This window comes from Carassius gibelio, chromosome A4, assembly GCF_023724105.1.
Source record: "Carassius gibelio isolate Cgi1373 ecotype wild population from Czech Republic chromosome A4, carGib1.2-hapl.c, whole genome shotgun sequence".
Taxonomy (NCBI): Eukaryota; Metazoa; Chordata; class Actinopteri; order Cypriniformes; family Cyprinidae; genus Carassius; species Carassius gibelio.
The window spans coordinates 35,945,517-35,968,016 of NC_068374.1; the positions used below are offsets into that span (position 1 = coordinate 35,945,517).

The window sequence follows — 22,500 nt, forward strand, 5'->3', positions numbered from 1 at the left end:
ATTGTGTGAAGAGATGCTCACTCACCCTGCAGCAGGTAGAGAGACAGCAGCAGGTAGAAGACGGCCCTCGACGTCACCTGAATCCACCAGCGGAAGAAAAAGGGGAAGAAAACCACTCTGACGATGCCCTTCCGGGTCAGAGAGGTCCATGGGCTCTCCGGCTTCGCTTTAGCAAACGCAGAGCCTGACAAATAAAACACAAGATGAGTTATGAGCTGCAACTCATGACGATACGAATGACCTGCAATAACAGACCTGAACGTGATGTGAACACAACGAAACAAATCAACTACACACAACATCATGTGTTTCTTACCTCTGACCAGATCCACGTCAATCAGGTCCGGCTTCACATGACCAGTCTTCTTCGGTTTGTTCCTCAGACCCTGCAGACAGAGACAGACAGACGCTCATCAGAACAACAGACAGACAGACAGACAGACAGACAGACAGATGCTCATCAGACAGACAGACAGACAGACAGACAGATGCTCATCCGACAGACAGACAGTCATCCGACAGACAGACAGACAGATGCTCATCCGACAGACAGACAGTCATCATACAGACAGACAGACAGACAGACAGATGCTCATCAGACAGACAGACAGACGCTCATCAGACAGACAGACAGTCATCAGACAGACAGACAGACAGACGCTCATCAGACAGACAGACAGTCATCATACAGACAGACAGACAGACAGACAGATGCTCATCAGACAGACAGACAGACGCTCATCAGACAGACAGACAGTCATCAGACAGACAGACGCTCATCAGACAGACAGACAGACAGACAGATGCTCATCAGACAGACAGACAGACAGACAGACAGACGCTCATCGGACAGACAGACAGATGCTCATCAGACAGACAGGATGACTAACAGTGTCTTCAGTCACAGTAGATTATTCTTACTGATGGAGGAAACCATGCATGTCAGCACACACACTTCTCAACAAACCAGTTTTATTTAAAAACAAAAGATTAATAAAATAAGTGAGTTTATGACCAGAGTGCAATAAAACACTGACTTTAAGCAGGATCTGAAGCAGATCTTTCAGTCACTCATTTAATATGACATTATTAGGGATTTACAACTTTAGAATACCTCAGAACAAAAAACCTTAATAATCTGGAGTTGACCTCCGAACATCAGTTCACACATAAACACAGAGCCAGTTTGAGATGCTGTCTATGAAGGATGCAGTGTTGTGTCCTCATTAGTGTCATGTGACCAGAGAGCAGTCTTCTGCTAATAACAAGCTGTTAACACCCGATGATACAGAAGATCTTCATACGAGCAGATCTTCACACGAGCGGATCTTCACACGAGCGGATCTTCAGACGAACGGATCTTCAGACGAACGGATCTTCAGACGAATGGATCTTCACACGAGCGGATCTTCGACACGAGCGGATCTTCAGACGAACGGATCTTCAGACGAACGGATCTTCATACGAATGGATCTTCACACGAGCGGATCTTCAGACGAACGGATCTTCAGACGAATGGATCTTCAGACGAACGGATCTTCAGACGAGCGGATCTTCAGACGAGCGGATCTTCAGACGAACGGATCTTCAGACGAACGGATCTTCAGACGAACGGATCTTCAGACGAGCGGATCTTCAGACGAACGGATCTTCAGACGAGCGGATCTTCAGACGAGCGGATCTTCAGACGAGCGGATCTTCAGACGAGCGGATCTTCAGACGAGCGGATCTTCAGACGAACGGATCTTCAGACGAACGGATCTTCAGACGAATGGATCTTCAGACGAGCGGATCTTCACACGAGCGGATCTTCAGACGAGCGGATCTTCAGACGAGCGGATCTTCAGACGAGCGGATCTTCAGACGAGCGGATCTTCAGACGAGCGGATCTTCAGACGAACGGATCTTCAGACGAGCGGATCTTCAGACGAGCGGATCTTCAGACGAACGGATCTTCAGACGAGCGGATCTTCAGACGAGCGGATCTTCAGACGAGCGGATCTTCAGACGAACGGATCTTCAGACGAGCGGATCTTCAGACGAACGGATCTTCAGACGAGCGGATCTTCAGACGAGCGGATCTTCAGACGAACGGATCTTCAGACGAATGGATCTTCAGACGAGCGGATCTTCACACGAGCGGATCTTCACACGAGCGGATCTTCAGACGAACGGATCTTCAGACGAACGGATCTTCAGACGAACGGATCTTCAGACGAATGGATCTTCAGACGAGCGGATCTTCACACGAGCGGATCTTCAGACGAACGGATCTTCAGACGAGCGGATCTTCAGACGAATGGATCTTCAGACGAACGGATCTTCAGACGAATGGATCTTCAGACGAACGGATCTTCAGACGAGCGGATCTTCAGACGAGCGGATCTTCAGACGAATGGATCTTCAGACGAACGGATCTTCAGACGAATGGATCTTCAGACGAGCGGATCTTCAGACGAGCGGATCTTCACACGAGCGGATCTTCAGACTAGCGGATCTTCAGACGAACGGATCTTCAGACGAGCGGATCTTCAGACGAGCGGATCTTCAGACGAGCGGATCTTCAGACGAGCGGATCTTCAGACGAGCGGATCTTCACACGAACGGATCTTCAGACGAACGGATCTTCAGACGAACGGATCTTCAGACTAGCGGATCTTCAGACGAGCGGATCTTCAGACGAACGGATCTTCAGACGAGCTGATCTTCACACGAGCGGATCTTCACACGAGCGGATCTCCTCACGAGGACCAACATTCCTGTGACTGAACTCGATGTAAATCACAGCTTCGAGTCGGTGTTGTGTGTAGTTAAGAGTCCCGGCTCTCCTCTCTAATATACAATAGTTAACTATTCTATCAAAAAGGCAGAAACAACCAAAATATTACTTAAAAAAAAATATTGCTTTATAATCCATTTTTGATAAAAACAGACTTTATTACAAATCTTTCCAAAGTCGCCGCTGATGACTGACAAGGAAGGTATAGTTGACATAGGTATAGTAGTCTGCGTCTGAGAAATACTGAGTCTACAGTCAGTCATGTGTAACTTCTGTGTATCACTCAGACTCTAAGCTGATTGGATGAGCTGCATTCTACCGTCGTAGGGATCAGTAAACACATAATGCACCAAGTTTGTGTCTTGTCCAGATGAGATGGATTCAGGCCACTGGTAAAGTGACTGTAACAGAGATGGTCATCGTTATTCATCGTTGCACTTCTTTCGGCTGATCTGGACAGAGGGAGGTTTGACTCACACTTTCTGCTGGCTTTATTTTGGACTGTCTAACCCTCGTGTTACACAAGACATTCAGCGCAACACAAACAAACAAACTGAATGTAAATTCACTCTCAAGCTTCTGTGATATATTCCAGCCAATGAGATCTGCAGCCAATGAGATCTGCTTCTGACTACAACATTAAATTCAGCTAAGTCACACAAATACAGGCATCCAAACCCACACGCAGTGCCACCTACAGGCTGAGAGCAGCACTGCATCATCTCAGCGATACTCACGCGTCTGATAAACTGCTTCAAGTGAAGGGAGATAAAGACACTTCTTTAAAAGAGGAATGAATGAACCACACACACACATACACACACACACGCAGGATGAACAGGTGAAAGGAAGGGTTCAAATCAAGAGGCACTCATTACCTTGATCTCTCGCTGTTCCACTGATTTCTCCCATATCTGCTGGTCGTACGCACCGATCTGACAGACGAGACATAGACAGGTTACACATCCGCTTGATCGGGCTGTTTTTGCCATTTGTTAATTGATTAGCTTAGGCTGATTGTGCTGCACATTAAGCTGATTATCAGACCATTCCACCGGCCTAACCCTAGAAGAGAACTACCTGCTAACTTCCCAAGAAAACACTGAGACTTAAGTTCTTATCCTTCATTCTTAATCTAGCTTTATATATTTCTTGGGTTAAATATGATGCTGCTTTTGCAGTTTTTTTTGGAACTGTATTGTTGGCTGTTTAGGCTACAGCCAGGCACAGGTCACAAAGCTGAACCTCATCACTTTCTGGTTTGGAGCGTCGCAGGACAGAGTTTCTGGAGATCCCTGGAGGCAAGCTCTGATTGGTCTGATTGTTGCCGGGCGATAAGTGTCATGTGAACACTGGAGGTGAAGACAGCAACACTGAGCTGAAGTCACACGGTGGAAAACACTCAATTATTCACGAGTTCAGTCTCATTAAACATACAGCGAGCAGGACCCGTGAGAGACAGAGAGTGTGTGTGAGTGTGTGAGAGAGTGAGAGAGTGAGTGTGTGTGTGAGAGAGAGTGTGAGTGTGTGAGTGTGTGAGAGAGAGAGTGTGTGTGAGAGAATGTGAGTGTGTGTGTGTGTGTGTGTGTGTGTGAGAGAGAGTGTGTGTGAGAGAGTGTGAGTGTGTGTGTGTGCTCGAGTGTGTTTGTGTAATTGTGTGTGTGAGTGTGTGTGTGTGTGTGAGTTTGTGTGCGAGTGTGTTTGTGTAAATGTGTGTGTGTGTGTGTGAGATGAAGGCTGATTCTACAGTGTTTCTATGCAGTCACATAACATCCATCTGAACAGACAGAGGAGTCTCACACAGATTTTCTCCTTCTTCGTGCTGAATGAAAGCTTAGAGGAAATGACATCACAGTAGCTGCTGCCATGGCAACACAACAGCCCGCAGGCTCTGGTCTGATGCTGACAGAACCGCATCTAACTGAAGCTCAGATGTTTGAGAGCTGACAGCCGTGCGAGAGTTAGTCGTCTGTCGTGTGTAAGACGTGCTGAGCATTCGTGGTTTTGTTTTTCATGTTGTTGAGAGTTTCTCTGAGTGACCATCCTCTGTTTTGTGACATTCAGCAGTGATGCAGGACTCGTCCAGAGCTAAACTAAACTGGACAGATTCATGACTTACTCAGATCAGTAAGATCAGTGCTCAACACACACATCAGACAGAAGCTCAAACACATGAACTCACAGTGAGAGGAAACATCTCAGAGAGAGGAGCATGGACTGATCACTCACCTTCTTCTGGTACCAGAGCACAGCATCACGCACCTTCGACGCCATTTACATGTCAGGAGCACGCTGGAGCATCGTAATCTGTGAGAGAGAGACGGGAGGAGATCAGCGGTCTGACGCACGGAAGCTCTTCTCACCTGCAGCACAGGTGTGTCTCACACACACACACACACACACACACACACACACACACACACACTCTCACTCACACACTCGTACACACACACACACACTCTCACTCACACACTCGTACACACACACACACACACACTCTCACTCAAACACTCGTACACACACACACTCTCACTCACACACTCGTACACACACACACACACACACACACACACACTCTCACTCACACACTCGTACACACACACACACACACACACACTCTCACTCACACACTCGTACACACACACACTCTCACTCACACACTCGTACACACACACACACACACACACACACACACACACACACACACACACTCTCACTCACACACTCGTACACACACACACACTCACACACACACACACACACACACTCGTACACACACACACACTCGTACACACACACACACTCGTGTACACACACACACACACACACACACACACACACACACACACACACACTCGTACACACACACACACACACACACACACACAGAGACAGACTGTCTTGTTGTCATTCAGTCATTCAGACTGAAAGTGTCTGTCTTCATCAGGCTTGTGTGTGTGTGTGTGTGTGTGTGTGTGTGTGTGTGTCAGAGCTCTAACCACCCAGTTTCACACCCGAAATTCACAGATAAAACTAATCTGGTGTGACATTGGCTGTGTCTCTCTCTCTGTGTGTGTGTGTGAGTGTGTGTGTGTGTGTGTGTGTGTGTGTGTGTGTGTTCAGATAGATCTGTGAGGGTCTAATTGGATGGGTTTCTCTGAGGGTTTGTTTAGGAGTCAGTCCGGAGATAACGGAAGAAAATATCATTAACCTGATAGAAAAACCATGGAAGTCTATGAGAAGAACTCACTTGAATAATCAAATGAATGCGAGTGTGTGTGTTTGAGAATGTGTGTGTGTGTGCACTGGTTTGGTTGGTTCATAAGGACACAAATGTGTATGATGACATGAGTATGACACAGGTATTACTACGGACTGAAACCGTATCTAAACCTCCCATGGATGCACACGAGAGATCCACACGTGCACCGTTCCTGCTTCTGTGTTAGCAGATTCTTCTGAGACTGTAATCCATGGCCTTTACTCACTAATGTGCACGAGACAGTCTGCACGCTTTACTCTAGTCACGAAGCAGCGGTCTGACGTGTGTAGGACCCGGACTCTTTCTTCTTCACGATTTTGTTTTGCATGAAATATCAGGAACAGAAACAGTATTTGAGGATCATTCTGTGAGCAAAGAAACAATGAATGCTCCTGGCTTTGCCTGGATTGCTGAGTGCACACATGTGGATCTATCTCTCGTGTGTTTGTGGGACGATTTGATACCGTTTTCACTCCATATATTATAGTTAGAAGGTGGTTATGAGGACACTTCCTGTGTCCCTGCAACTCAAAAGGCTTAAAAGACTACAAAATTGTATTTTATTTTTTTTTAAATGCAGAAAGTGTCCTGTGAGGGTTAGGGTTAGGTGTAGGGTTGGTGAAGGGAGATAGAAGATACGGTCTGTACAGTATAAAAACCATTACACCTATGGGATGAACACACTTTACACAAAAACAAACGTGTGTGTGTGTGTGAGAGAGTGTGTGTGTGAGAGAGTGTGTGTGTGAGAGAGATTAATAAGCACTTCTAAAAGCGTCTCTCTCTTTCTCTCGTGTTGTAAACACCTCATCATGGAGTGAACGCTGAGCTTTCTGGGAGTTGGCTCAGTCGCTGCATTAAATGTGACACACACACACACACACACACCTGACTGACGTCACATCACACATAGATGATCTTTTTTACCTGTTCACCTCAACAGTTAATTTAGCAGAAAGCAGACAGCAGCAGAAGGGGAACATGAATCAGCCTGAAGGGACGGTGACACACGCCCTCACTAGTGCACACTCAAGGGTGGACAGACCGGTCCTGCTCTCACTAAACACTTTCATTTACATGAGATTTGTGTGTCCTGCCAACCAACACAAACATCATCAAACGCTTGTTCTGAACACTGTCAGTGCTGACCGATCGACTCCAGGACACACAGATCAAACACTGCTCTAGACCAACCAGCAGGAAACACACACACACACACACACACACATCTACCGATGTGTAACCCAACACAGAGCTGTGCATGTTTCATGAAGGAGATGGACAGCTGTCTGTGTGTGTGAGAGTTCTTCACAGGCTAAATAAAGCAGCGTATCTTCCTGTGTGTGTCTGTAAGAGGAAACGGTTGCTTTTATTCTGTCTCTCTTCACCCTCATCCCCCCCCACCCCCCCCCCACACACACACACGGATGAGATGAAGAGCACTGTGAGGACGAGAAGCGCTGATCTCTGGACAGACGTGAAGCTATTCGTGGAACAAACATCTAAAAATATCCTGTTGTAATATAGACTTACAGGTGCAGAATCACTGAGCTCAGACTCACACACACACACACGCTCCTAACCCAGACACACACACACGAACACAGACTCCTAACCCAGACTCTCACACACACACACACACACACACACACACACAGACAGACAGACTCCTAACCCAGACACACACACACGAACACAGACTCCTAACCCAGACTCTCACACACACACACACACACACACACACACACAGACAGACTCCTAACCCAGACACACACACACACACACAGACTCCTAACCCAGACTCTCACACACACACACACACACACACAGACAGACAGACTCCTAACCCAGACACACACACACACACACAGACTCCTAACCCAGACTCTCTCACACACACACACACACACACACAGACAGACAGACTCCTAACCCAGACACACACACACACACACACACACACACAGACACAGACTGAAGAACTGCATGTTTTCTGAGGTTTCTCTCTGTGAGCTGTGAACATCAGATGTGATCAGAGGAGCGTCTGTGACTCTACACACACATTACAGCTGAAAGGGTTAACATAACACTCTCCTGGTGTCTGTCAGCTGGGTGTTTTTAGGGTGTTCATCTGCACCAGGTGTGTGTGTGATCTTCTGTCAAACACTGATCGAGTCAAAGAGCTTTACATTTAAGCAAACAGATACATCATGACACAAGTGTGTGTGTGTGTGTGTGTGTGTGGAGACACGAGTGTATTACTACGTGTTTTATAGGTAACAGTGTGACTGTGTGTGTTTGAGAGTGTGTGTGTTTATAGGTAACAGTGTGACTGTGTGTGTCTGTGTGTGTTTGAGAGTGTGTGTGTGATGTGTGTGTGATCGTTCATGTTCAGATCTCTCCTCTCTTACCGCTTGCTCGACTAACAGACGGAAGCTTGACGTGATGAGACGGTGAAGATGATGATGAAGATCGCTGCTGATTTCAGTGTCGTTGTCTCTAACCGTTCACCGTAGAGCCGCTGTGAGATCCGGGTTACCGGCGCGCTCGGAATAAACGCGCAGCTGAATTCACTCGATCTGTGGATCTTCACACTCACCGAAGAATATTAACGACTCGAGCCGCGTGAAAGCAGCGCGAGCGAGCGGTAAACACACGACTGATGTACAGGGTACGAGCCTGGCCGTTGGTCGCGCGCAGGCGTGAACGCGCCTCATGAATAGCGCTCGCGTAATGCCGCCCTCTGCAGGTCACGCGACAGAAGCGCTTCAGCCCGTCTAACCGCGTTCTTTAGCCATTCGTGACCGCCGGTGTGACGCTAACGTCTGTCTAGCTGAAATAACCGATGAAAAACCGTTACACAACACATGAAACGATGGTCAGCTGATCGGTGTTTCTATGGACGCCAATATTCCACACATCCGGGACGAGCTGCTGAACCCGGAAACAGAATCGCTGTGTGATTGACAGCTGCAGACAGCACCGCGCATCCTAACAAAGCCAAAGAACGAGTCACTCCATTATGATTCCGATGAAGATGGTTTCATTACGGTTCAAATGAGAGTCAACGGATGATCCTGCAGACTTCGACGGGACTGTGCGGTGAGTGACGTCACGCGCGTTACCGATGCTCGCGGGATGAAGATCCTCAGTGTTGTTGTTGATGATGATGATGATGATGATGGTGATGATGATGGTGATGGTGGTGTTCACAGCTGCTGACTGATTTCTCGGAGCTGGTTGTGGTCAGTGTCCAGATGTCTCTGGCTCAGAGGGTTCTGCTGACCTGGATCTTCTCGCTCCTCTTCCTCATCCTGCTGGTGCTGAAGCTGGACGGAAAGGTCAAGTGGAGCTGGTTCCTGGTCTTCCTGCCCGTCTGGGTGTTTGACAGCATCCTGCTGCTGATGCTGGGTGTGAAGGTGGCGGGCCGCTGTCGGGCGGGTTACGACCCGCGGCTGAAGCTCTGGTATCTGCTGGCTCTGATGATGAAGGTGGGCTTCTGTGTGACTCTGTGTGCGCGGCTGGAGCAGCTGACCAACCTACGACTGCTGATCATCTGTGTGCCCCTCTGGACACTGCTGACCGGAGCCCTGATCCAGCTGGGATACAACATCCTGCCCCAGCGCTCAGACTGACACACACACACACACACACACACTCACGGAATGATCTCTAACATCTGTACGTGAACAGAAATGTTTCTACAGAGATCAAACATTCTGGTGTTTCTGTTCTTTTTTTAAAGAGAAGTTTGTCTCAAATTAATTTTGTACATTTCAAGTTTGGCAATATCTGGTTTTATTTGTGTGTTCTGATTTGTAAATATATTTCCATGTGCTGATGCTGTAATGGACTTGTAGTTTTTCTCATGTAGACGTTCATTACGTGATGAAGAGGAATACAGTGAAACTCTGTTCAGAATAAAGTCACTGCAGTGATGAATGTGGAGTGGAGTCTGTAACTGTTAACAAGATACGGCCAAACAATCACAGCACATTACGAAGGTCATAATATCTCCAAACTCTTGATACAGCCATGACCTGATCTTCAATATGACCTGGTGAATAAACACAGATTATGGTCAATTTATCTGATTGTTAATAATTCAATAGTGCTGCAATGTGACAAATAGCATATATTTCATGACCATTTATTCACAATAGATACATTAAAATGAAAGGTGAAAGAAACTAACGTTGCTGTATGTATCTGGGAGCTGCTCTGAAACACTTGCAGTTACAGACAGTGATCACTAGATGGCAGCATCAGACGCACTGTTCCACAGCTGCTTTACACAGAAAAGAGAACAGAAAGAACCCTTACCCTCCTCGCTAAAGGACCACTGTCCTGCAGAGTTTAGCTCCAAGCCCGATCTAACACACCTGCCTGGAGCTTTCTAGAGATCTTGAAAACACTGATTAGCTTGTTCAGGTGTGTTTGATTAGGACAGTGACCCTCCAGGACCGAAGCTGCCCAGCCCTGCTCTACAGGATGTTTAATTCTATTAGATTTCATTAATCAGTGTAACTGACTGAAAATATGATCTATTATATTAAGATCTGAGTGTATCATATCAACTTCTCATTGACATGTTTGTCTTTGGCTCTCATCCACTGGGTCAGTCAGGCTGATTGACACACACACACACACACACACACACGCTGTTCTAGTGCATCTGAAGCAGCTGTCAGTCAAACGAGGAGTGTGTCTGTTACTGGGTTCCTCTGCTCCTCCAGAACATCTGAGAGCAGCGCTGGGAGTCTGAGCAGAGCATGATGCTGGAGATACTGTTGTGATCACTTCCTCTTATCTGTGTTCCAGAAAGTTCCTCTGTGTGACTTGCTGGAGGGAAAGCATTTTTGTAAAAGCTCTTTCACACTAGTTCTCTGCAGAAATGTGTGTGTGTGTGTGTGTGTGTGTGTGTGTGTTTGGCAAAGGGAAGAAGGAAGCTATGCGATTGGCTTCAGAGTCACGTTAGGGCTTGTTGAAGAACATTCCTGGACTCAGCTGCTCAGACACTTTCTCTTCTCTACAGATACACCAGAGTCAACAGCATCACACACACACACACACACACACACACACACACATGGCTGAAGTGGCTGAAGTGTTTCAGTCGAGTGAGTGTGTGAGAGACTGACGGATGTATTGAGTGTCTCTGTGAATATCATGGGTGTTCAGAAAGCAGCAGAGCTCATGTTTACAGTAAATCCAGCACAAGCGTTTCTGTGAGGAGTGTGTTATTGTGTGTCTGATGTAACCCTGTGGGTGAGTTTGCTTCATAAGGCCAGCACTTTTGCGGTGGTTACGTCACGTCCCTTTCTGTGTTTCATACATTAGCAATTGATTTTATCACTGGTTACACATGATAATCTTTATAAAATATGAAGTCTTGAGGCTATGTTTGTGAAACAGTGTAACGTCCCTTTCCTTCCATTTAATTAATCACTGTAAATGTGTTAATGTGCACTAAAAATCAACTTGAATAATCTGATTAAACATATACATTTATCACATTTACATTACATACATTACATACATATTACACAACAATATCCAAAACCCAAAGCAAAAAAAGAACAACTCAAACTGACATGTTGCATGATGGTATAAAGAGGAAACCATATGAGACAGAGAAACATACAAAAACTCAAATCTTAATATGACAGAATAAATGTCAGAAATACTATTTTTGATAAATATAATAATGAACACTTAATCTAAACTTGATGAGAACCTCCATAACACGGGTGAACAAACTCCGTAATCACTGTAAAACAAGGGAAATTAATAACACTCTACATGAACATCAAACATGATTGTGAACAATGCTGAGAATGATGGTGACGCTGTTAAATACCCCGTATGTCAGCGCGGAAGAGGCGGGTCTAACCTGGCCCAGGGAAATGGGCGGGAGCACATTCAGCCAATCAGATATGAGCTCACAGGACGCGCTGATTGACAGCCAGACCTGGCAGTTACGAACACGGCATCGGAGCGTGTCTTTTGATTGAAGTGCGGATTCGCCCTATCACTGTTGTAGAAGTCTCGGTCTCTGTCCAATCACAGGCGGCGTAGCGGCGGGGGGCGGGATCGCGGCAGCGGTGTTCGGGCGGTCCGCTTGTGTGCAGTGTGTGAATGTGGCAGCCGCAGGGAGGGGCGCGCTGTTTATTTCATTATTAAAACTGTTTTCTGACTGAAGTTAAAGTGATTTCTAACGGAGGATATACATCTGCTTCTCCCCGCGACGCGCGCCGCTCCTGTCCGCGCTCTTTGTGCCGTTTCATCGCTGGACGGAGAGGATCATGGGGCCGTGAACATGTTGGAATAATCGCTCAAAGACTCCTTTCCTGAACAGATTTATATTTATTTATTCTTTAGCTTCGCGGATGAATGAAACGCCCCGTCAGGATGGAGCAGGTGAATATCCTGAAGAGATTCATTGAAGCTTTGAGAAGCAGCGAGCAGAAAGCAGAAGAGAACTTCAGCTCGGACTTCATGGTGAGAACACAACTAATGTCACACACACACACACACACACACACACACACACACACACACACACACACTGATGAAATAATACACATCATACACACACACACACACACTGATGAAATAACACTCACACAAACACACACACTGATGAAATAACACACACACACTCATATACATACACACACACTCACTGAGGACTGATGAAATACACTCACATACACACACACACACACACACTCATATACATACACACACTCACTGAGGACTGATGAAATACACACACACACACAGAGCTTCTTGTCACTTTATTTTACTCTTCAAGTGAACAGTAGGTTGACAGCAGTGTTGTTGTTGTGTGATTTAGAGAGAGTGTTTGTGTGTGTGATCCTCATCTTCATCTCTGCTCGTCAGTGTTCATGTGTGATGAAGAGAGTGTGTGTGTGTGTGTGTTTTTTCCTCATCTTCATCTCTGCTCGTCAGTGTTCATGTGTTGTGAGGAATGAGACTGAAATGAGTCTGACATCAGACACATGAGGAGTGTGTGTCTTCATCTGGTGTGTGTGACAATGTCATGTTTAATCGTAAACACACACTCTTAGCTGGTGGAGGCTTGTGAGATGTTCTGCTGTTGGTTTATGATCTGCAGCAGTGTGTTGTGGGTAATCTGATGTGTTTGAGGGTCAGTGAAAGGTTGGAGGTCAGGAAATCTGTGTGTGTGTTTTTCTGTCACACAGTGTCCACACACGCACTGCGTTCCTTCTGCGCTTGTTTGTTTCTTGTTTCTGATTTAATTCTATGTGTTCTTAGGAGCTTCCAAGGATAAAAGTCGCTTCTGTAAAGCTTTGAAATTCTCAGAAATTCCCAGCAGCACTTACACGCAGTGATGTAACACTAGGCTTGTATATCTGTATGTGTCTTATTGCACATATTATCATGGGCTGTTTGTGTTGGGAGGATTATTTCATGTCTTTATGTGGGCGACATATCCCTCGACCTCTGCCAGATGCAGGGGATTATGGGAAGGCAGTGAGGCTTTCTCCTGAATGAACCCTTCTCATGGAGTCACAGCTGTCTGTGTGTGTGTGTGTGTGTGTTTTGCATTTCCTGTTACTGGCGCTCACATACCTTAAACATTCCTCAGGCCTGGAGCTGCATGTTCACTTCCTCGTCTCATGGACGTACATGTGACTCATCATTCATCATCAGTGTTCATCATCAGACCCGCTCGCCTCCGCCTGCGTGACCTGGTCTGTGTGTGACCCCCTCGCCTCGGCCTGCGTGACCCGGTCTGTGTGTGACCCGCTCACCTCCGCCTTCGTGACCCGGTCTGTGTGTGACCCGCTCACCTCCGCCTTCGTGACCCGGTCTGTGTGTGACCCGCTCACCTCCGCCTGCGTGACCCGGTCTGTGTGTGACCCGCTCACCTCCGCCTTCGTGACCCGGTCTGTGTGTGACCCGCTCACCTCCGCCTGCGTGACCCGGTCTGTGTGTGACCCCCTCGCCTCGGCCTGCGTGACCCGGTCTGTGTGTGACCCGCTCACCTCCGCCTGCGTGACCCGGTCTGTGTGTGACCCGCTCACCTCCGCCTGCGTGACCCGGTCTGTGTGTGACCCCCTCACCTCCGCCTGCATGACCCGGTCTGTGTGTGACCCCCTCACCTCCGCCTGCGTGGCCCGGTCTGTGTGTGACCCTCCGCCTGCGTGGCCCGGTCTGTGTGTGACCCTCCGCCTGCGTGGCCCGGTCTGTGTGTGACCCTCCGCCTGCGTGACCCGGTCTGTGTGTGACCCGCTCGTCTCCGCCTGCGTGGCCCGGTCTGTGTGTGACCCTCCGCCTGCGAGGCCCGGTCTGTGTGTGACCCTCCGCCTGCGTGACCCGGTCTGTGTGTGACCCGCTCGTCTCCGCCTGCGTGGCCCGGTCTGTGTGTGACCCTCCGCCTGCGTGACCCGGTCTGTGAGTGACCCTCCGCCTGCGTGACCCGGTCTGTGAGTGACCCTCCGCCTGCGTGGCCCGGTCTATGTGTGACCCTCCGCCTGCGTGGCCCGGTCTGTGAGTGACCCTCCACCTGCGTGGCCCGGTCTGTGAGTGACCCTCCGCCTGCGTGGCCCGGTCTGTGTGTGACCCTCCGCCTGCGTGGCCCGGTCTGTGTGTGACCCTCCGCCTGCGTGGCCCGGTCTGTGTGTGACCCTCCACCTGCGTGGCCCGGTCTGTGTGTGACCCTCCGCCTGCGTGACCCGGTCTGTGTGTGACCCTCCGCCTGCGTGGCCCGGTCTGTGTGTGACCCTCCACCTGCGTGGCCCGGTCTGTGTGTGACCCTCCGCCTGCGTGGCCCGGTCTGTGTGTGACCCTCCGCCTGCGTGACCCGGTCTGTGTGTGACCCGCTCGCCTCAGCCTGCGTGGCCCGGTCTGTGTGTGACCCTCCGCCTGCGTGACCCGGTCTGTGAGTGACCCGGTCTGTGAGTGACCCTCCGCCTGCGTGGCCCGGTCTGTGAGTGACCCTCCGCCTGCGTGACCCGGTCTGTGAGTGACCCTCCGCCTGCGTGACCCGGTCTGTGAGTGACCCTCCGCCTGCGTGGCCCGGTCTGTGTGTGACCCTCCGCCTGCGTGGCCCGGTCTGTGTGTGACCCTCCGCCTGCGTGGCCCGGTCTGTGTGTGACCCTCCGCCTGCGTGGCCCGGTCTGTGTGTGACCCTCCACCTGCGTGGCCCGGTCTGTGTGTGACCCATTTGCCCCTGTGCGTGGGAGTGAAAGGGAATGTTCACTATATTGTGTGCTTCCACAGCAAAACATAAATTATAACTATAATTCAGACTGTTGGGATGTGTTTGTGATCACTGTGGACATCACAGTCCCATTAAAACACAGCAGATGATCTGTGTGTGTGTGTGTGTGTGTGTGTGTGTGTTGGTGGGGGGGCTGGTTTCTGACCTTGACATCCACATCCTGTTTTGTGTAAAAATACTTCCAGTGAGAAACGAGTGTGTTCATCCCTCTGTCCTGTTTTCCTGTGTTCATAAATGACTCCGTGTGTGTGTGTGTGTGTGTGTGTGTGTGTCTCTCATGTCACTTTCTCTGTTGGTGTGTGAGATTTTCTACTGTCTGCATATGAGCTCAGAAAAATTTCAGCTTCAGTCTGCTGCTGTTTTATTTCAAACAATAATTTGCTGCTGTGTGTGTTTGTCATGATGTTATTCTCTATTCACGTGTAGGAGATTTTGCTGTAATGTTACTTTCATATCAGCTTTTCTATGTTTCTGTGTGTCTTGAGTTTTAGGGCCTTGCATTTTACAATTATTATTATTATTTAAAAAATGTAAATCACAGATCAAACATTGGAGTCCATCAGCCAGTGCTAGCGTTAGATGTGATGTGTGCGCATGACGTGCAGCTGATGTTTTTGGGTGAACTGTGGCTTTAATAATAACCACTGCTGCTGTTATACTGTCAGTCATGTTGAGTTTGACTTGACTTTTTGAGTTGACCTAAAACTGAATGTCTAGAGTTTGGCAAAAAATATTTATTTTTTTGTTTATATATATTTTAATATTTTAATTTGTTATTTCTGAACATGAAGATTGTTTCACACATCTTTTCAGATATTTATTTTGCTCTGTTTACACCATGCTGCACTTTAATCAGATGATTAATAAAGAGAATTTTACTTGAATTACTTGAATTACTCTGAAGCGGTCAATTTCAGCCTGACCAGGTGTTTCCTGCGGTCTCTGTCTCTCTTTCTCTCTCTCTCACACACACACACACACACACACACACTGAGCGACCGAAGGTGCTGATGTACTCGTCTGATGATGACCACTGACAATCTCTGAAGGATCTAGTTGTGATATCTAGAGCTGTGACGGTTGTCTGCTGTCACCGGAAGCTGGAGCATCTCTGTTCATATCACCCATGCGCAGATCCTGTGACCGCAGACACCTGGCTGCACAGGTGTGGTAAGGCTTTCTTCAGACTGGCCAAATACAAAGGAGACGGCGATAAATGAAAGATGATAACAAGAGATGTGGCAGTGATTCCTATCTCAAAGAGAGCGTGTGCAGACGAGGAGTTAATGTGCCGCTTGCATGGCGGTGGAAGAGTGAACCGTGTCTACAGTGGACACAACAAGTTTAGTCTGTCTAGTGTCCACAGGACATCTGTGTCTCCGTGTCTCCGTGTATATGTGTCTCTGTGTCTGTGTGTCTCTGTGTCTCAGTGTCTCTGTGTGTCTGTGTGCCTCAGTTTCTCAGCGTCTGTGTGTCTCAGTGTCTCAGTGTCTCTGTGTCTCAGTGTCTCTGTGTGTCTGTGTGCCTCAGTTTCTCAGCGTCTGTGTGTCTCAGTGTCTCTGTGTCTCAGTGTATCTGTGTCTCTGTCTCTCACTGTCTGTGCATCTCAGTGTCTCTGTGTCTCAGTGTCTCTGTGTCTCTGTCTCTCACTGTCTGTGTGTCTCAGTGTCTCTGTCTCTCACTGTCTGTGAGTCTCAGTGTCTGTGTGTCTCAGTGTCTCTGTCTCTCACTGTCTGTGTGTCTCAGTGTCTCTGTCTCTCACTGTCTGTGAGTCTCAGTGTCTGTGTGTCTCAGTGTCTCTGTCTCTCACTGTCTGTGTGTCTCAGTGTCTCTGTCTCTCACTGTCTGTGAGTCTCAGTGTCTGTGTGTCTCAGTGTCTGTGCATCTCAGTGTCTCTGTGTATCTGTGTCTCTGTCTCTCACTGTCTGTGTGTCTCAGTGTCTCTGTCTCTCACTGTCTGTGTGTCTCAGTGTCTGTGTGTCTCAGTGTCTGTGTGTCTCAGTGTCTGTGTGTTTCAGTGTCTGTGTGTTTCTGTGTCTGTGTGTTTCTGTGTCTCAGTGTCTGTGTATCTGTGTCTCTGTCTCTCACTGTCTGTGTGTCTCAGTGTCTCTGTCTCTCAGTGTCTGTGTGTCTCAGTGTCTGTGCATCTCAGTGTCTCTGTGTCTCAGTGTCTCTGTGTCTCAGTGTATCTGTGTCTCTGTCTCTCACTGTCTGTGTGTCTCTGTGTCTCAGTGTCTGTGTGTCTCAGTGTCTGTGTGTTTCTGTGTCTGTGTGTTTCTGTGTCTCAGTGTCTGTGTATCTGTGTCTCTGTCTCTCACTGTCTGTGTGTCTCAGTGTCTCTGTCTCTCAGTGTCTGTGTGTCTCAGTGTCTGTGCATCTCAGTGTCTCTGTGTCTCAGTGTCTCTGTGTCTCAGTGTATCTGTGTCTCTGTCTCTCATTGTCTGTGAGTCTCAGTGTCTGTGCATCTCAGTGTCTCTGTCTCTCACTGTCTGTGTGTCTCAGTGTCTCTGTCTCTCACTGTCTGTGAGTCTCAGTGTCTGTGTGTCTCAGTGTCTGTGCATCTCAGTGTCTCTGTGTATCTGTGTCTCTGTCTCTCACTGTCTGTGTGTCTCAGTGTCTCTGTCTCTCACTGTCTGTGTGTCTCAGTGTCTGTGTGTCTCAGTGTCTGTGTGTTTCAGTGTCTGTGTGTTTCTGTGTCTGTGTGTTTCTGTGTCTCAGTGTCTGTGTATCTGTGTCTCTGTCTCTCACTGTCTGTGTGTCTCAGTGTCTCTGTCTCTCAGTGTCTGTGTGTCTCAGTGTCTGTGCATCTCAGTGTCTCTGTGTCTCAGTGTCTCTGTGTCTCAGTGTATCTGTGTCTCTGTCTCTCACTGTCTGTGTGTCTCTGTGTCTCAGTGTCTGTGTGTCTCAGTGTCTGTGTGTTTCTGTGTCTGTGTGTTTCTGTGTCTCAGTGTCTGTGTATCTGTGTCTCTGTCTCTCACTGTCTGTGTGTCTCAGTGTCTCTGTCTCTCAGTGTCTGTGTGTCTCAGTGTCTGTGCATCTCAGTGTCTCTGTGTCTCAGTGTCTCTGTGTCTCAGTGTATCTGTGTCTCTGTCTCTCACTGTCTGTGTGTCTCTGTGTCTCAGTGTCTGTGTGTCTCAGTGTCTGTGTGTCTCTGTCTCTCAGTGTCTGTGTGTCTCAGTGTCTGTGCATCTCAGTGTCTCTGTGTCTCAGTGTCTCTGTGTCTCAGTGTATCTGTGTCTCTGTCTCTCACTGTCTGTGTGTCTCTGTGTCTCAGTGTCTGTGTGTCTCAGTGTCTGTGTGTTTCTGTCTCTCAGTGTCTGTGTATCTGTGTCTCTGTCTCTCTGTGTGTGTCTCAGTGTCTCTGTCTCTCTGTGTGTGTCTCAGTGTCTGTGTCTCTGTTTCTGTGTCTCTGTCTCTCAGTGTCTCTTTGTCTGTGTCTGTGTTTTAGTGTCTGTGTGTCTCTGTGTCATATCCAGTGTAACATCACTGATTATAATGTCCTGTTCACAGGGTGTATCTAACTTGACTTGACTACTTTCTTGTTTAACTGTATTATTTCTATGATAACTATTTTAGTGTTTTGCAGGCTGGGTATTCACTGACAGTATAGCTAAAATAAAAATGGACACTTTTTATATATGATTAGCCTCATCTAATTTTATTTGTGTATAAATATATATATATATCGACGTGTCGACATCATCAATTACGTCGACTACAAAACGTGCTTGAAATGTGAAAACATCCTGGCGCTCTCCGGTGTTACGGTTTAACTGGTTACCGTGTGATCTGGTGACCAACTTCCTGGTTCAGGTCTCTGCTGCAGATGTGATGGAACAAACTGATGTGATATTATTAAGTGTCTAATAAACGCAGAATTGCTCATTGCAAGATTCTGATATTCTTGTAAAGATTACAAGTTACTGGTATGATGACCTGTAGCCGCTGAAGTAAGGATAAAATAAAAAATAAAGTAAGTCTGTGTTGGCACAGGTTTCGAACACGCGTTAGGGGCTATGCTAAGCCACCGTGGCGTACTCTCTCCATGAAGATGCGGAAATTTCAGCAAAGGATAAATGGATTTGTAGCACTAAAACCTGCTTGCAGTAGCTCTGCTACTAAATTTATTTAAAAATGGCAATCCATATACAGCTATGATCAGCTGTTCCCTCATCTTAGCTGAGCTTTCAAAGGGAAGGGATGCTTCTGATTGGTTAGTTCTTGTCACATGACCTGCGGTGCGCTTGCGGCATTCTGAAAAGTTGAGATGCTTTTAACTCGATGTGGTGTGGACGCGCCTGTTTTCGCCGGTCACTGTGTTTCCTGTCTGAATCGGCAGCAGTCTGTGTGTAATTCCTCTAACATCACATCAGACCCTGAGACGAGAGCGAGAGGACGTGGGTCAGGAAGGTTAGGTGTGGCAGGACACAATGCAGTGGTCAGTCAGTGGTCAGTCAGGGATCTTCTCTCAATCACACTCTACTGCTGCTCTTGCTGATGTTCTCATAAACTTTCAGTCCCAGTTCAGAATGTCTGCTCAAAGAAGTTGGATGTGGTTTGTGTGTGTTTTATGTGAGCTGTGCTACAGACCTGATGCAGATTGTGTCTCTGACAAACGCTTCCTTTGGAGACGTCCTGAAAGGAAACATGTTCACAGTTTTCTTTTAGGTTCTGTCTGGAGTCGTTAAGGAGATATTAAGCCAACAGAAGTCAGAGATGTGTTCATTTAGATAAAAGAGTGTGTGTGACGCGTCTGTCAGCGATGTGGGCGTCGGCTCTGACAGTCCTGTGGGGTCTGATGGGGTGGACCAGGAAATGGACCAATGAGAAGAGATTGCAGCAGAACTGTGTCACGTCGGCCATTGTTCCTCCCCAACACTAGCAGGAAAGGAAGTATTACAGCCCACACACACACACACACACACACACACACACACAGCTTCCTGTGTTTGATGAGCCACATGGAGGAGGAGAAAGACACAGACGTGATGTTTGAACGCCTGATGCTCTCTTGAGTCGACTGCTGGTTTACTGACAGAATGAAATCGACTTGTTTTGCACAGGTTTCTGTGAGTCTCTGTTTCGGAGGCAGGGTCTGGTTCAGACTAGTTCTGTGCTTGTGAAGAACATGATGCCTGATTAATACAGTGCAACACACACGTGTGTGGATCGTTCACTGTCATGATGTAAATGAACACACATTCACACATACTTTCACATTCAGAAACTTGGTGTTCTTGGATCGACTGATAAAGGGCTGATGGTCCAAACCTGGAGCTGATCTGAGGTCAGAATCTCCTTCTGTTCTGTTTGAACACGTTTATCCTGCAGTAGATGGATGTCTGGTGTTAAAGCATTATGGGCTGTACTGCAGATATAATCTCATTATCTGCTGCTCATTTTACACAGCCATGTGACACTAACATCCCATCAGTGATCCACACCAAACACAGATCCCTGAAACACGCGTGACCTGATCTCCTGAACACCATCTAACTGAGTTTACACGCTTACATTAACAGCTGTCCCTCTTCTGTTCATGTCCTGCTCGCTCATAACCCTCCTAACATGGGTTAGTTCTTTCAAAAGTGTTTTAATCTGCAAAGGTCACGTAGAGCGTGATGAAATAAGTGGAATAATGTCGTGATGTAATCTGAACATGCGTGTTCACAGCAGATGCTTTTGAAACACATGTGAATCAGAGATTTGAACAACGTTTGCTGATTTATTTTGTCTGATGTATTTCTTCTGCAGATGTCTGTCTAAATGTATTTTTTCTCTGCTGTTAATGCTGTATCTGCACATCTTTTACAGAGATTACGCCGATTATCAACCAAATACAGAACAGAGAAGATCTACCCCACTAATGTTGGAGAGCAGGAGGACAACGTGAAGAAGAACCGATATAAAGACATTCTTCCATGTGAGCAATCCAGCGCTAACTAAAGCTGATCACAGTCTCCGTGATGAACGAACAGATCACGAGACGGACGTCTGGTCTTTATCTGACCAAAAACCGTTCATACTTTGAACTTTTATTGTTATAGTATTTATTTAAAAAACACGTATAGGGCACTGGTAAAACAGGCTTATACTGATTTCCTCATCCTCTGAATTATACTTTATCAATCCTGTTTTTATTATCGTCATCATTCTAGAAAGTGAATAAATTCAGAACACAGTTAGAATAGTATTCTGTTTTAAGTTGGACTGAGGTATTCTCCTGTAACAGCAAGAGTAGTGTTTACAGCAGTAAAAACACCATACCCTGTAAACTCAATTATAATAAAAAGTAATAATAATTTAAATAACTTAAAATGTTTTTTCTATTTCTAAACTGTCTCACAGCATCTGCTGCTGTGTGAGATAGATACACGTATCTGAGAGAGCCCTCGTTGTGGACATATTTAACTATAATATAACATATAACTAAATCTGACAAAATCTCACAGAACTGTCCTTTTTTTAATTTTACATGCGCAAAAAGCAGCAAACAACAGAACATGAGGATTCACATGGTCTTCATCTCACCTCGGCGCTTCTGCGAGCGGAGAAAAACATAATAATGCTAGGCTTTATATATATGTGTGTGTGTGTGTGTGTGTGTGTGTGTGTGTGTGTGTGTGTGTGTGTGTGACCCTGGACCACAAAACCAGTCTATTTTCCTATATTTCTTTAGGCTTGAAATTAATCTCATTAAAATACAGTCAGTCAAACACATGGAAGAGAAAACACACTGCTCAGTTTAAATATGTAATAAAATCAGTGCTAAGTGTTATCACCATACCGCCGTAATGTTATGCAAAACATTTTTGATATTGGAACGTGTGAAGTACATAATAAATAATAATTGGGCATTCAAATACATGGTAAATACGGAAACAGTAATTTGTGTCGAATGTAAGACCTAACACTGGTTTCAGTTTCGTTTTAGCCTAAATTAATTTGTTTTGGCTTGCCATTTATGTTGCTATAACATCTAAAAGACCTATTTTTAATTCTTGTTCTTTTCTAAATATTGCTAATTAAAATGATTTTTAGTGGAGTGAGGGGAACTAGCATTGCCTAGCTATGTTTACAGTTTATTATAATGTTTGTAAACATTTCCCGTCGGCATTAGGCATATTTTTGAATGAAATAATAAAATGCAACATATTATACGTGACTTGTTTTTTTCTCTCTAAA

The 22,500-nt window shown here is 46.7% G+C and overlaps 2 protein-coding genes, 1 long non-coding RNA gene and 1 pseudogene across 4 annotated transcripts in view; 2 read left to right on the forward strand and 2 right to left on the reverse strand.

Annotated features, from left to right (window-relative positions):
* Nucleotides 1-8,601, reverse strand: part of LOC127979969 (protein PHTF2-like) — a 15,505-nt pseudogene extending 6,904 nt beyond the window's left edge.
* Nucleotides 8,602-8,995: 394 nt separating this feature from the next.
* Nucleotides 8,996-9,983, forward strand: LOC127980171 (transmembrane protein 60-like). The gene is made up of 2 exons (XM_052585427.1): nt 8,996-9,143; nt 9,257-9,983. The coding sequence occupies exon 2, from the start codon at nt 9,299-9,301 to the stop codon at nt 9,674-9,676; it is 378 nt and encodes a 125-aa protein (XP_052441387.1). The 5' UTR covers nt 8,996-9,143; nt 9,257-9,298; the 3' UTR covers nt 9,677-9,983.
* LOC127980187 (uncharacterized) lies at nt 9,823-10,402 on the reverse strand. Its single transcript, XR_008159229.1, has 2 exons — nt 10,237-10,402; nt 9,823-10,098 (listed from the first exon to the last, which is right to left on the reverse strand). It is a non-coding gene; the product is annotated as an uncharacterized LOC127980187 (long non-coding RNA).
* Nucleotides 10,403-12,119: 1,717 nt separating this feature from the next.
* The window catches only part of ptpn12 (protein tyrosine phosphatase non-receptor type 12), a 22,141-nt gene continuing 11,760 nt past the window's right edge, over nt 12,120-22,500 (forward strand). Inside the window, exons 1-2 of one of the 2 annotated variants that reach the window (XM_052585411.1) lie at nt 12,120-12,542; nt 21,130-21,238. In XM_052585411.1, coding sequence (XP_052441371.1) covers nt 12,435-12,542; nt 21,130-21,238 — 217 coding nt within the window. In that variant the 5' untranslated portion in view covers nt 12,120-12,434. The remainder of the gene's footprint in view (nt 12,543-21,129; nt 21,239-22,500) is intronic. The other variant, XM_052585412.1, reaches the window with a different exon arrangement.

Excerpts from the sequence above, each read along its gene's own strand:
- LOC127980171 (XM_052585427.1), top strand. The coding sequence starts at position 9,299 with ATGTCTCTGGCTCAGAGGGTTCTGCTGACCTGGATCTTCTCGCTCCTC.